The 15699-nt window shown below is 39.1% G+C and overlaps 3 protein-coding genes across 3 annotated transcripts in view; 2 read left to right on the forward strand and 1 right to left on the reverse strand.

Moving 5' to 3' along the window:
* The window catches only part of LOC144661521 (uncharacterized), a 216163-nt gene that overhangs the window by 39700 nt on the left and 160764 nt on the right, over positions 1-15699 (forward strand). The window lies entirely within an intron of this gene.
* LOC144661526 (uncharacterized) overlaps positions 1084-15699 on the reverse strand; it is a 165800-nt gene continuing 151184 nt past the window's right edge. The window contains exon 6 of the mRNA XM_078522327.1: positions 1084-2230. Coding sequence (XP_078378453.1) covers positions 1410-2230 — 821 coding nt within the window. The 3' untranslated portion in view covers positions 1084-1409. The remainder of the gene's footprint in view (positions 2231-15699) is intronic.
* Positions 13807-15651, forward strand: LOC144660957 (uncharacterized). The gene has a single exon (XM_078521676.1). It carries the CDS (start codon positions 13807-13809, stop codon positions 15649-15651), a length of 1845 nt encoding a protein of 614 aa, XP_078377802.1.

Consider the following 15699-nt stretch of genomic DNA (forward strand, 5'->3'; position numbering starts at 1 on the left):
ACGTACGCATCAAATCTTTTTCGATGAATCGTCTGCAAAGTTTTATCTCTTGCGATTTGAACAGTTTCAGCAATGTTTATTTTTTAACACCGATTCACACTGGGCTACTTACTGATTGGAGCTTTCCTAATAAAAGATTGTAATTATTAGCTTGATGTAAGTGTTTAAAGTGTTTCTGTTTGTTTAATTTTGTTTATTCGTGGCTTGTAATTTACGAAGCTCACGTTTAAAACAGCCATTGTCTTGTTTTTTAACCTTGAATTTTGGTTGACTAAAGTTTCGTTTGGTTGAATTATTCTCTTAGTACCGGCAAGACCATCAAGTATGTTTTTAAACTGCGTTACGTTCTCTTCGCGAAGTGGAAGTTATTCTTGGCGCGCCAGAGTTTGTTTTGAAATTTGTCAATTAAACAGCCGAATTCTGCGAGACGTCTTTCTCTCTCACATCCTTTACTGTTGTCCTGTTCATACAAGCCTTTCGCCGCGTTTTGTTTTCAAAAAAATGCTATGGAGATGCAATTTTATAGCGACAAAATAAGTCCCGAGAAATGTTTTCGGGTGGTCAAGAGCTCCCGTTCAGTTAACGGGAATAAATGGAGTGATTTTTTCGGGCACGAAATTCTCGGGTGTTTTGAGAAACACGAAAAAAAGATTTCGGGAGCTTTACGGGACCGTTCTGGCCCGACCAGTCTCCGGGACTTTTGAGAAACGCACGCCTGGTTATTAAGAGTTTCGCGCCGAAACTTCCGGTCTTAAGCCATCCGCACACTAGAGCAACTAGCTGAGCTATTCGCCTTACATGTCTGTTTGCACAGCCATTTACTCACTGCACATTTCACCGAAGACAGTGAGGAAAGTGCTTAGCAAGTTTGATTCGGAAGCCGCCATGTTGAATCACGTGAGCATCCTGCGTGAGTTTATTGGTCAGTTGATATTTCTGGCTGAAAAGGGGCTCATGTCTCCCGCACACGTTGAGGATTTTTCCTCTCGAGGCAAAAAATATCAAACACGTGAGTTGAAAAAATTATTTGTTTACCAGCAAATTTGATTTGCTTTACTCGTACGTACACCTCGGACATCAACTCTTAGTTCGAAGTTGAGTTCTCTAACAATTATCCACTAACTTGGTACGACAATGAACCTTTCTTGCTTCACACAAACAAACCTAACTATACGTTCCCCATAACTGATGGCCTTTTATACAAGCCGTTAAATTAAAAATCAGTAAAAAAAGAACTTTTTCATAAAAAAGTGAAAATGAAAATATTTAAGAAAAGCTTGCTAACCTAGTGGTAAACATATATTTGTGGCGAATTCGGACGTCGCAGCGGAAGCTATCTTCAAGCTCTTCACACAATCATCAAAAATTAGTTTACCGCACGTATAAATTCTAAGCAATGTAAGCGATATTCATTTTCTCTTCTTTTTGACCGAAGTCTTTTTGACGCCTTTTTCAGCTTCTCTAACTATGTTTGTCTGTTTACGTTCTTCCTCCAACTCAGATGTAAGTTTTTCAATTTGTTCGTCTTTATGTTTTACTTCATCTTGCAGTTTCTTACAGTCAATTTCAAATTCCAGTTTTAACTCTTCAACTTGCTGTTGCTTTTGTTGCAGTTCAGCAGTTACTTTTTGGAGCCGGCTATCGTCGTAAACTACGGCTGAAACATATTTATTCTCTGCATCTTCCTGGAGCCTTTTGACCTCCTCTTTAAGATTTTTTATTTCACCACTTTGTTTTGTATTTTGGCTACGTCCATTGTCTAGCTCAGTTTGGAGTACATCACGTTCTTTTCTTTCAATCTCTACCTTGGAGGCAAGTCTCTTCATCAATTCATTCTTTTGTTCAACTTCTTTTTGAAGTCTTTCGCATTCCGCTTGAAGTTTTCTTGAGTCATTATTAAGTTGCTGATTTTTTCTACGTTCACTTTCTAGATCAGAAGCATATTTCATCATGGCATTTTCTTTCTCCTGGGCTATTTTCTTCAATTTTATGTTTTCATTTGCGAGTAGGTCACACAGGTCTTCATTAAGTCGATGGTCTCCTTGAAAAGTTATTTTCATCATTGCATTGAATTTTTCTGAGATTTCGTCCTGGAGCCTTATGCATGCCTCTTGCATTATTTCTAATTTTTCAACTTGTTGTTTCTTTTGATTTCGTTCATCTTCCAGATCAGAGACAAGCGTTTGATTCGTCTGCTTTAGCTTGCAGCATTGTAAACAACCCTGCATACCTGTAAAATAAGATAACATACGTCATAATGTATCACGTTTCACATGCACCGTTGAATAAGTAGATATCCTGGGATTTGTTAACCATGCATCTATGTATCATTATTATAGAATAAAAGTATAAAAAAGGGTCACGTTAGCCTGCGAGCAGGCTCACCGTTGGGTCACACGGACGACTGAAACACCCGGTGGGTGTTCGGTCAGAATCCCGTTCTTTTTAATCTTTCTGCTTACGCGTACGTATCTCAAGAAAAATCTTTTTCGCTCGTGTAATAGGTCTGTGGTTAAGCAATCTTTTTCAGTTCTGTAGCAGCTATCGTAAGGTCTACTGTGATTGGCCCGTGATGTGTGGAAGGTAGCGAGGGTAGCAAACCAATAATATTGCTCATAAGGAGTCACGTGGTTCATCAGCGTTGCTGTAGTCATGGAGTCATTCAAATATCGCTTGTTGTTCCTTTTGGTCTCAGATTTGCGGTATTTATATTTCATAGTATCCTGGGTATCCAGGGTATCCTTAGTATCCGGGTATCCAGAGTATCCAGGGTATCCAAGGTATCCTGGGTATCCAGGGTATCCAGAGTATCCAGGGTATCCAGAGTATAATAATAATAATAACAATAAAGACTTTATTTAAAATGAGGGTAACACTAAATAGCAAAGCTAACAAACCTGTGGCCCTCCCTAAAAATTACACTAGAATATAATAAAAACACTATATACATTGAAAATTGAATACGAATATGCATAATAGTAAACGATATATGAAGCTAAAAAGTTAAAACTATACAATAAAATAATGTAAAAGCTGCTGCTCCGAAAACACCCGATCTCTGAGAGATTCTTTAAAGGGCTTCGGCTGTTCGATTCGCCTTTTTGAGATAGGGAGAGCATTCCAAAGGCGGGTGGCAGAAACAGAAAAAGTGCGCCCGCCTTCTGTCTCCCTTCTGAATTTCGGGCAGCGCAAGTTAAAATAAGCGTAGCGAGTGCTTCTTTTGTTTGCTTGGCTATTTAACACAAGTTGGTCGCTTAAAAAGGTAGGGACGTTTCCATAGATCCGTTTGTGGACTAGCGCGCATTTGTTTATATTACATTGTTCGTGTACTGGGATCCATCCCAGTCTATTAAAAAGTTCCACAGATGATGCACGCGGTTCTGCAAAGAGAATGACTCTGGCTGCGCGCTTCTGTAGTTTAAGAATTCTGTTTAGACATTCTTTGTTGCACACCGACCATACTATGCTACCATAATTTATAATAGGTTGTATTAAGGCGTTATAGTATTGTTTGCGTTGTGCTAACGGCAAAAACGATCTTATTTTTCTAAGAATTGCAATACGGGAGGCCACTTTTTTACATGTCTTTTCTACATGTTCGTTAAACGAAAGTTTGCTATCTATGTCAAGTCCAAGTAATGTTGCACTTGATACATTATCTAATGCTGTGGCGCCGTTTCCCGCCTTAACGCACAGTTCAACACCTGTCTTAGGAGCAAGGCGATTGCCAGTGATCATCAAGACCTTCGTCTTCTTCTCGTTTAACAAAAGCTTGTTCGCGTTCGCCCAGGACTCAATCTCCCCTACCGACGTATTGAGAGAGTCATTGAGAAGATGCAGATTGGCGACGTCAGCTGCGGCACAGACAGTGGTGTCATCAGCATATAGGTCTACTTGAGTTGAAACGTGTAGTGGCAAATCGTTTATGAACAATAGGAAGAATAGCGGTCCTAGTATAGATCCTTGTGGAACCCCGTAAGCCATATGCATTTCCGAAGAAACTTCACCGCCCACTTGTACCACCTGTTGCCTATTTGAGAGATATGAATGGCACCACACTAGCTCTTTGTTAATAACTCCATACACCTCTAACTTCCGTAGTAGCAGTTCATGGTCCACCATGTCAAATGCCTTGGTATAGTCCACAAGTACCATACCCGACACCTTATCATTGTCGAGATTGAATAGTAGTTCATCCACTATCTTGATCAGAGCTATTTCAGTACTATGATGTTTCCGGAAGCCAGATTGCCTGGAGTAGAGAAGGTTGTTGTCATTCAGATAAGTATACAAAGAATCGTGCATGTGCCGCTCAATGACCTTGGACAAGACTGGGAGAATCGAGATAGGACGGAAGTTGCTTGGATCAGTTCGATCACCCTTCTTGATTAGCGGAGTGACCTTAGCTAGCTTCCGCCTTTGGGGGAACGTTCCGCTAGACAGTGATAAATTAGTCAACTTGGCTATACTCGGTGCAATAGCAGGAATTCGCAATACACGAGCACTAATCTTGTCAACTCCGAGCCTTGTTTGGGTTTATCTTCATTATTATGCGAGCAACCTGTGTACTAGTTATTTGAGGAGCCGAGAATACAACATCCGGGTCTTTCCGTGATTCCACAAAGCTCAACAGTTTCGAAAGACTAAAAGGTGCCTGAGCCATAGTACTCCTCAGTTTATCGGCAATCGTTGAGAAATACGTATTAAACTGTTCCGAGATGTCCTTGGAATCTTCAACAACACGTTCGCCGATTTCGAGCTTTGTTATCCCGCAGTTGTTTTTGCTAGCGCCCGTCAGCGTTTTAATGCACTTCCAGATCGCGCTCGCATTGTTCCTGTTTTCCTCAAGAGACTTTGAATAGAACTCACGCTTGGCTTCCCGTAAAGAGAAAACTGCTTTGTTTCTGGCTAAACGATAATAGTAGTAGTATCCAGAGTATCCAGGGTATCATCCAGTATATCCGGGGTATCCAAGGTATCCAAGGTATCCTGGGTATCCAGGGTATTCTAAGTATCCAGGGTATAATCCAGAGTATCCAGGGTATCCAAGGTATCCTGGGTATCCAGGGTATCCTGAGTATCCAGAGTATCATCCTAAGTATCCAGGGTATCATCCAGAGTATCCAGGGTATCCAAGGTATCCTGGGTATCCAGGCTATTCTAAGTATCCAGGGTATTCTGGGCATCCAGGGTATCCTGAGTATCCAAGGTATCCTGAGTCCCCAAGGTATCCTGAGTCCCAAATGCTACTTTATCAGCTGCAATAGTTCTTTTTATATCTGTCACCAAGATAACCTTCTTCCAGCACGCCACAAATTCCACATACATTTTTTGTAGCATCGTCCAAGTTCTTCTCCAAAATTGCTTCGAAGCATTAAAATCCATTGTATAGCAGATCTGTTATACACCCAAGATTTGTTGAAAATGGAGTACCAAAAAAGAATAATATATAAAATAGAATTTCTCGTTAACTTCATCTGACTAAACTGACATCCAGTGAAAAAGTTTGAGTCAATATTGTAAACTCGCCATTTGCGTAAAATGCACAGTGGAGAGGTTGCCAAATAAGCGTCTTGCTGAATTAGTAAAAACTGAACGAACCAATCAATTAAATCAAAGGAAACATTAAAATTATTAATAATACTGCTTCCGTAAATACTCGCGTCTGATCGGTTGACTTCAAAGCATTATTATTATCCCAAATTGTATCGCTAGCTGAACAATTAAAAAATAATTGTATTGCACAGAATTGCGGGGGCTGCACAACTCGTTTCCAGTCTGCTTCAGTCGCGGCTTTCTTTTTGAGGAATCGTCAATGATCGATCTATGCAAGTGGATAAGGGACCGGTGAATAAACTGCGCATCATTTATTTCGAATCAAGTCACCTTTAAATTTATTAACAAGCCTTGGCAGATTTCTTTGACTAATAATATACATGAAAATATTTTTCTAATCTGATTGGCTTAGAGAAATGCAGTTTTTAGTAGAAATTCAGAAATGAATTAATTTAGGGCGCGTTCGTTTGGGAATATTCTGGAATAAGAATGAATTCCGGAATATATTCCGGATTGAACCCAAACGAACGCGCCCTTAGGTTAGTGCAGAAAAAAGGAAATTCGGTGCAAAAAGAGAAACATACAGAGCATTCTGATTGGTTAATAAACAAAGGCACCCAAGCACAGAGGGCCAATCAAATGCTTCCAGGGTGAATGGCGGGAAGTTTGGATCTGCTTTGAGTGCCGAGTAAAAAAGGCAGGCGTTTTGGGCACAATGAAGGACCTGAAGACAGCTCTAAACACCATAGCACTGAAAAGCACGGGTTTTTAGTTTTCTTTTTGGAATACCTGGTTTCTCAAGAAGGGAATTGCCGATGAAATCGAAACTACGAGCTGACTAAGCTTCACGCTTTGCTTAAGCGAATTTATTTATGCCGAATTCAAAAACAAGCACAAGCCAATATAGACCAGATAGCCTAAAACAGGTAATGACTACATCGCTCAAGAGGCTCCGACTGAGAATATAAAGAATAGTTGGACAGGCTGGGGAAATCGAAAATCTTGAAACTTTGCCTGAATAACACCTTTGGGGAACTATGTTCGAAAATATTATTCTCATCTTCTAGGAATTTATGGTTTTCCAGAAATTAAGAAAAAACGAAAATAACGGTTTTAGCTCATTAAATATGCAAAAAATATACGTAAAAATGGCAAAGTTCTCGATATTCCTATAAGAGCAATTTCCAATGCTTTGAATCGAAATAAACTTAGAATAATAGCTTGACCTTTCTTCTACCAGGCAACATATTTTTTTAATTTTTTCCGGCTATTTTGAGGTTTCCTTCGCCTTTTAAAATATTGCTTTATCAAGCACTTCGGGAAAGGGCAAAAATTGAGAAACTTTGGAGGCCAAAAAGCACCTTGATATGTCCGATATCGAGTCAAACTAAACACTGTGCAAAAACTCAATGTCTCTTCTGTTATAATATCAAATAAAAACTCTGGGTACTCAAGATTCACACAAATAAGAAACGAAAGTTTACGACCTCCTCGTGTCTAATTTGCATAAAGCTAATTTTTGAATTTGTTCTCTGCTAAGTGATCTGGTCCGCTAAATTTAAATTTGGGAGCTATGATTTGCACAAAGAAAGCAAGTTTAAACTTTATTTGATTTTGTTGACGTCTTATGCCTATCAACAGGTTATATAGACGCGAAAGAAGAAGAAAAAACAGTAAAATCATCGACTGCGCTCGTTGCGTGACCTGCGTCACGGTATGAATTTTCTTGTCAATAATTGAATTAAAAAGATCGGAGGAAAGATTTGTTTGTTAGGACTCTTACATTTCAAATTTAAGATTAAAGATTAAAGATTAAGATAATAATATCATTCACTTACCTGAAATTAGGAATGATTTGTATATTTTATTTACTCGTATAACTTACGTCAAAATTATAAATCGTGTAGTTATTATTAATTTGGAAGTTTACGAACATAAACGTAAATAATTATTAAAACTATGATGGACATATATCGCTGTTAGATCCGTTCAGTTGTCATTAATGGAAATAAAATACGAAAAGTTTCTCATCTTGTTTTAAAACAACTATATAAAAGGTTTCGATCGTGCAAAATCCATTTATTCATTCAGATGTACATCACAAAATTAGATTAAAGAGACCGAACATGTACACAGCTACAGGACCGGACCCGGCGCCAGGACATTTAAAACAAAGCACGAAATTATTCGGCTGAAATTTAAAAATAGAATGACCCTTTACAAACTGGACAAATTCTGGATTTTCTGGGCTTGGACTCCTGAAGCCCCACCAACAAGAGAGGCACAACTGTAAAGGATCATTCTATTTTTAAATTTCAGCCGAATAATTTTGTGCTTTGTGTTAAATGTCCTGGCGCCGAGTTCTGTCGCTGTGTACGTGTTCGGTCTCTTTAAATTGAATTATAAATTAATTTAATTTTGTGATGTGCATCTTAATAAATGAATGAATGGTTTTTGCACGATCGAAACCTTTTATATAGTTGTTTTAAAACAAGATGAGAAACTTTTCATATTTTATTACCATTATAAATGACAACTGAACGGAAACTAACAGCGATATATGTTCATAATATTTATGTACGTTTATGTTTATAACTGAAGTCAACTTCCAAATTATTAATATTACGCAAGTTACGGTTTTGACGTGAGTTACCTGCCAGAGTAAATAAAAGGTACAAATCATTCCCAATTTCAGGTAAGTGAATGATATTATTATCTCATTCTTTAATCTTAAATTTGAAATGCAACTGAGTCCTAACAAACAAATCAAATTCAATTATTGACAAGAAAATTCATACCGTGACGCAGGTCACGCAATGAGCTCAGATTTTTTATTTGATATTATAACAGAAGAGACATTGCGCTTTTGCACAGTGTTTAGTTTGACTCGATATCGGACATATCAAGGTGCTTTTTTGGCCTCCAAAGTTTCTCAATTTTTGCCCTTTCCCGAAGTGCTTGATAAAGCAATATTTTAAAAGGCGAAGGAAACCTCAAAATAGCCGGAAAAAAATTAAAAAATTATGTTGCCTGAAAGAAAAAAGGTCAAGCTATTATTCTAAGTTTATTTCGATTCAGAGCATCTTAAATTGCTCTTATAGGAATACCGAGAACTATGCCATTTTTACGCATATTTTTTGCATATTTAATGAGCTAAAACCGTTATTTTCGTTTTTTCTTAATTTCTGGAAAACCATAAATTCCTAGAAGATGAGAATAATATTTTCGAACATAGTTCCCCAAAGGTGTTATTCAGGCAAAGTTTCAAGATTTTCAATTTCCCCAGCCTGTCCAACGATTCTTCATATTCTCAGTCGGAGCCTCTTAAACACCATCCTCGGAGACCCAGGGGCAGTTAGTGGGGCGAGGGAAACGCGAAAATGCGGGTAGAAAATAGCGCGAAACTGCAAGAGAAAAAATTAGCATATAAAAGTTGTATTGACTGAAAGTGCCCCTGGGGAAAGATTCTTACCAGACCAGTTCAAAAAGCTCTCTGAATACTACCTCCTGATTGGGCAGAAAAATCTTTTGTATTCCCTTTGTATTATTCTGCCCAATCGGCGACCAGCCTGACTACAGTCCTTTTGGTGTGTTCTCACACGAAATATGTACACAAAGCCAGTTCGCTCGCCATGCCTGTCTTGCTTGTTCGCCAAGAATTTTCTCTAACAAAGGGAGCGCAAATTACAAACATTTGCGAACGTGTGATCATCTACTTTTCTTTCGCAATTTGTGTAATTTACCGGACACTGTAAATACTGATATTGTTCCACCTCCTGATAGTGGTGGCAAAAAATATTTCACCGAAGTAGTCATTGATAATACAACAGTGTTAGATTGTAAAAATAGTTGTAATCTTCTCCTGAACAAAGAGGCACATTGCATCGAACACTGGATACCCTGGATACCCTGGATACTCTGGATACTCTGGATACCCTGGATACTCTGGATACCCTGGATACCCTGGATACTCTGGATACTCTGGATACTCTGGATACCCTGGATACTCTGGATACCCTGGATACCCTGGATACTCTGGATACCCTGGATACTCTGTATACCCTGGATACTCTGGATACCATGGATACTCTGGATACCCTGGATACCCTGGATACCCTGGATACTCTGGATACCCTGGATACTCTGTATACCCTCGATACTCTGGATACCATGGATACTCTGGATACCATGGATACTCTGGATACCCTGGATACTCTGTATACCCTGGATACTCTGGATACCATGGATACTCTGTATACCCTGGATACTCTGGATACCATGGATACTCTGGATACCCTGAATACCCTGCAATTCTGGATACCCTGGATACTCTGGATACCCTGGATACTCTGGATACCATCGATGCTCTGGATACCCTGGATACCCTGGATACTCTGGATACCCTGGATACTCTGAATACCCAGGATACCCTGGATACCCTGGATACTCTGGATAGCCTGGATACACTGAATACTCTGGATACCTTGGATACCCTAGATACTACGGATACCCTGGATACTCTGGATACCCTGGATACTCTGGATACCCTGGATACCATGGATGCTCTGGATACCCTGGATACCCTGGATACTCTGGATACCCTGGATACTCTGAATACCCAGGATACCATGGATACTCTGGATACCCTGGATACTCTGGATACCCTGGATACTCTGAATACCCAGGATACCCTGGATACCCTGGATACTCTGGATAGCCTGGATACACTGAATACTCTGGATACCCTGGATACTCTGGATACCCTGGATACTCTGGATACCCTGGATACTCTGGATACCATGGATGCTCTGGATACCCTGGATACCCTGGATACTCTGGATACCCTGGATACTCCTGCCATACGGAGGTTGAGCCCGCAATACGAGCGGCGGGCAAAACTGAGTTTTCCTACGTCATCACTTCAAACATAAAGTGACACTTCACTTTCGACTAAATGAGGTATATATGCCGAACTATCATTGTTTTCGCGACTCGAGAGGACTCGAAGGCCGTCTATTTGTCCGACGTCAATAAAGTTAAAGCCCAACACAAACCTTTTCCCTGCCTTTCTGGAACTAACCTCACTGATATTGAACTTCATTTAACGAATGGCATTCTAAAACGTTGAAACACTCAGCGAAAAAGCTGGTAAGTAAACGCGTCGTCGATTGCCCGCGGTGAGCTGAATTTTGGCGGCACTGTTTTTTTTTGGTGGTTTGGGCTTTTAACAAATTATGTGAAATTTGCCATCCGATCTGTAAGATATGTGTACACCTGAAGGGGATTCCTCCGACTTGAGGACGACAGAAGTGGACAAAATAGGTTGGCTAGTACCTCGACTAAAAAATTGCCAGGCTTTCTTTAGCATAACTGTCAATTTCAGCCGCTGCTCGAAATTAGAAATCACGAACATTTCCATACCTGAAGATATCGAACTACAAATAAACGACTTTAAACGATGTGCAAATTCGGCGTTGAAAAGCGGTTACAATAACTCTATAGCAAGCAGGACAACTGAAGAAAAAATGAAGTGAAAATAAATACTTTTTTGGATACTAAAATTTACTTCAACTGAAAAGTTTACAACTTTTAATTATAACTGGTGTGCTATAATTATAAAGTCACCTACTACGATTAGGCAGCCTCTGTCAGTATCAGTCAAAACCAGTTGAATCCAGTTTTGAGAGGTCACTGGGGAAAAAAGTTTGTGGAGAAAACTGGCCCTATAAGGTATAGGTAAGAAAATAAATAACAGTAGCTGTTTTACTAAGGTATCAGAACACCTTGACACAAAATATTAATTTACCCAGTTTAAAAGATAACTGAAATTTATGGTGTACTATTAAGGATTAAGGGACCAGGGTCTGTGCTTTTTCAACTAAGATAAGATTCAGTGATCAACAATGTTTTAACAGTGCTAATCAGTTACAACTCCAAAATATTGCACCTGTTTTTGATGAAGCAACACTAAAGTGCTCAGCACAATCTAGTAGTAGTTCAAACCATTTACTTTATTACAATCTAGTAGCTAAGAAAACCACGAAAATATTGCACATTAAATCTCAGAATCAAGCACTGTTAACAGATCTTCACATAAGGGTTTCTAAACTCTTTTAGTAGCCACTATCAACTTACAGAACTACAAATTCTGAAATCATTAACCTTTTTTGCAACTGGATTACATCCTTTACAAGGATAATGGCAAGGCTAGTCTTATTTTTAAAATTGGATTTACACAAGGTGTTATCCATTTAAGATGAAAATATATTGTTTTGTATTAGGGTCTTAATTAACACGCTTGAAAATCTAATCCTAGAAATAGAAACAAAAACAAAACAAACTCTGATAGACAAAATTTAAATTATTATAGTCAACCTTTGTATTGAAATTGAAGTGATATTTATTTTATACTTAAATTTAACAGCCCCTTAACAAGGACTTCCTAGTATTTAATGGTCTTCAATGAGAATGAATCTTTATAGTCTTAAACGAAATTAAAAGCTCTTCAAGTGCCAAATGAAATGAGACAAAACATAGCAATTCACAGCAAAATTATTACAATCCTTAAACTGGAGAACACTGACTCTAGTGTTCAACAATAGACCATATTCGTATTCTCGGTATTGGACTGGAACTAGCTTGCAATGGAGGCTCATGCGGGGGAATATCATTAAAAACAGCTTCATGTCATTTGCATTTGAAAAGATTACCCGCATGAGCCTCCATTGCAAGCTAGTTCCAGTCCAATACCGAGAATACGAATAAGGCCTATTGAAAAGTTGATTTAAAAAGTTTAATTAAGTAAATTTCAATCTAAAAGATTAATCTTTTCCTAAAGTTAGGATTTCAATAATACATATAGAAATTTACATGCAGTCACAAAAACAAAACAGATTTTCTAATTCCGTAATAAGCTTAATTTAATACACTCAAGATACCATATTTACAAATCAAACAAAACAAAGTTTCTACACTACAGTTTCTACCTGACAAGACCAGTCTACCCGAAATGCTACAACGGTATGAAAGGCATCCAAATCTAGCTAAGGCCCTAAACCTTGAAAATCTAGACTTCAGCATGTCCTTTTACTCATGACTTCGGTTATAGCGTTGTGACAGCTGCGAATTGAACAATCTCCACAGGAACAAACGTGTAGTACTCTACCCAACGCTGGTTAGAGCGGCGTACATAACAGCGATCAATCTTTTAAATTAGGCGAAGGAGAAAGGGAATGATGTTCGCTTTCTCGTTAAAATGTACTTTGGTCTGGGAGGCAGTTTAACGAGCTTCCTCGATGTCGACTCCAATCGACCATAGCGTCGCAGTTTTCAAATGCAGCATGAATCTCATCCAGCGATCGCCATTCCAGCAAGTCAGACACGGACAGCATCGCACACTAAATCAAAATCAGTCGCTGCACTTCGTTGAGAAAGACTGTGAACTCAGTAAAATAAAAAAAGGAAGGACAACAGAAACCAGCGCTTCGACTTCGAGCCATGATGAACATTTTTCGCGCCTCACTTCATGTAATTTCTCTGTTTTTTCCTCGTTCACCACAACCAATCAGAGAGCGCAAAACCTAAGTGACGTAGAGTGACGTAGGAAAACTCAGTTTTTCCCCGCAGCCGGCCTCTGATTGGGTAATTTAAATTTTGATGGCGCGGTCCGTATGGCAGGCTCTGAATACCCAGGATACCCTGAATACCCTGGATACTCTGGATACCCTGGATACCCTGGTACTCTGGATACCCTGGATAAACCTGAATACTCTGGATACCCTGCAACTCTGGAGACCCTGGATACCCTGGATACCCTGGATACTCTGAATACTCTGGATACCCTGGATACCCTGGATACTCTGGATACCCTGGATACCCTGGATACTCCGGATACCCTGGATACCCTGGATACTCTGGATACCCTGGATACCCTGGATACCCTGGATACTCTGGATACCCTGGATACCATGGATGCTCTGGATACCCTGGATACGCTGGTACTCTGGATACCCTGGATACCCTGGATACCATGGATACTCTGGATACCCTGGATACCCTGGATACTCTGAATACCCTGAATACCCTGCAACTCTGGATACACCCTAATGTTAAAGGGGTGGAATACACCCTAATGTTAAAGGTAACTTACTATTTTTTAAGAATTTTCAGTCAAGCTTAGGTTGATATGATGCGCTCTCCACTAATGCCGTGCCTGTTCAACCTTCTAATGGCAATGCTGAGAAATCTCGAATGTTAAATCAAAGCGTTAAGAAGTTTAGCTCAGTATTGCCATCACAACGCGGTTTTAAATTAGCCTCTTTAAATATCAATAAATTAACCACCCACATAGATGAGCTTAGAATTCTTCTAGCAAATAACGTAATATATATTATATCGATTAATGAAACTAAGCTCAATGAAACTGTCACTGACGGTGAGGTCAACATTCCTGGTTACGGTACAGTTCGACGTGATAGAATTACAGATGGTGGTGGAGGAGTATGCTTTTATGTCAAAAAATCTATAAATTTTACCATACGTAGTGACTTAAATATGGATACTCTTGAAAATCTATGCCTAGAAATTCAAAAACCGAGATCAAAGCCGTTTGTTGTTGTCACGTGGTACAGACCACCTGATTCTCCCATGGGTATCTTTTCATCCTTCGAAACTCTGATTGGGAAACTTGATTCTGAAAATATTGAATATTATCTAATGGGAGATCTCAACTGTAACATGAATGCTACTCGACATGACAATGACACGCGCAAACTAATGAGTATCACGGATGTTTATGGACTTCAGCAACTTATAACTGAACCAACGAGGATAACTCCGACTTCTTCAACTTTAATTGATGTGATCTACACCAATTGTCCTGATAAGATTATATGCTCCGGTGTCTGTCATATCAGTATTAGTGACCATAGCCTAGTTTTTGCCTACAGAAAATTATCCGTTAATGGAATATCTGGTGGACACAATACTATAACTTATAGGAACTTTCGAAAATTCAATCGAAATCATTTTCGAAATGATGTTGCGTCACAAAATTGGGATCCGGTATATAACTCAATTAATCCCAATGAAATGTGGTCACAATGGAAATGCTTGTTTCTTTCGATTGTCGACAAGCATGCTCCACTGAGAACAATGCGTGTTCGCTCACGCAGTTCCCCATGGATTACCTCCGAACTAAAAAAACGGATGCGTCATCGCGATTTTCTTAAAATTAAAGCAATGAAAACCAGTGATCCCAATGATTGGACGCAATTTAAAAAACAACGTAATGCAGTTAATACCGAAATTAGATTAGCCAAGCAAGTATATTATCAAAATAGTTTTAATGAGTATGTTAGTGATTCTAAGAAGACCTGGCAGACCATTAACGAATTAACTTCACGAAAATCTGGGAAAACATCAGTTACATCTCTAAAAGTAAACGGGGTGTCTGTTACTGACCCAACGGAGATATCAAACGAATTTAACAATTATTTTGCCACCATCGGTCCGAAACTTGCCAGTAACTTTGATCCCTTAGAAAATGACAACTATCAGAAGTATCTCACCAGCACAGACAAACGGTTCCAGCTCCGTCCGACCAGTACAAATAAGGTCCTTTCACTTTTGAATAAACTAAACAAGTCAAAGGCAACTGGCCTTGACAAGATACCTGCTAGGCTCATCCGAGACTGCGCAGATCTCATCTGCATTCCTATTCGTGATATCTTTAACCAATCAATAAGTCTAGGTATATTTCCCGACGATTGGAAAAGCGCGAGGGTTACCCCACTCTTTAAACAAGGCGATCGAAACGACCTTAACAACTATCGCCCAATTTCTGTGATCTCCATTGTGGCCAAGGTGTTTGAAAGAATTATTTATGGCCAACTATATGCTTATTTAGAAGAACACAATATCATTTGTAAACACCAATCGGGTTTTCGTGCCATTCACTCAACTGTAACGGCTCTCCTCGAGGCCACAGACACTTGGGCATATAATATCGATCACGGCAAAGTCAATGCTGTTGTTTTCCTAGATCTAAAAAAGGCCTTCGACACAGTTGAACAGAGATTCTTTTGTCTAAATTAAGTCATTACGGTATATATGGTAATTCACACCAATGGTTTAGGTCATATT

The sequence above is a fragment of the Oculina patagonica genome, chromosome 7 (genome assembly GCF_052425735.1).
Source record: "Oculina patagonica isolate OP01 chromosome 7, crgOcupat, whole genome shotgun sequence".
Classification (NCBI taxonomy): Eukaryota; Metazoa; Cnidaria; class Anthozoa; order Scleractinia; family Oculinidae; genus Oculina; species Oculina patagonica.

Excerpts from the sequence above, each read along its gene's own strand:
- LOC144660957 (XM_078521676.1), top strand. The coding sequence starts at position 13,807 with ATGTTAAATCAAAGCGTTAAGAAGTTTAGCTCAGTATTGCCATCACAA.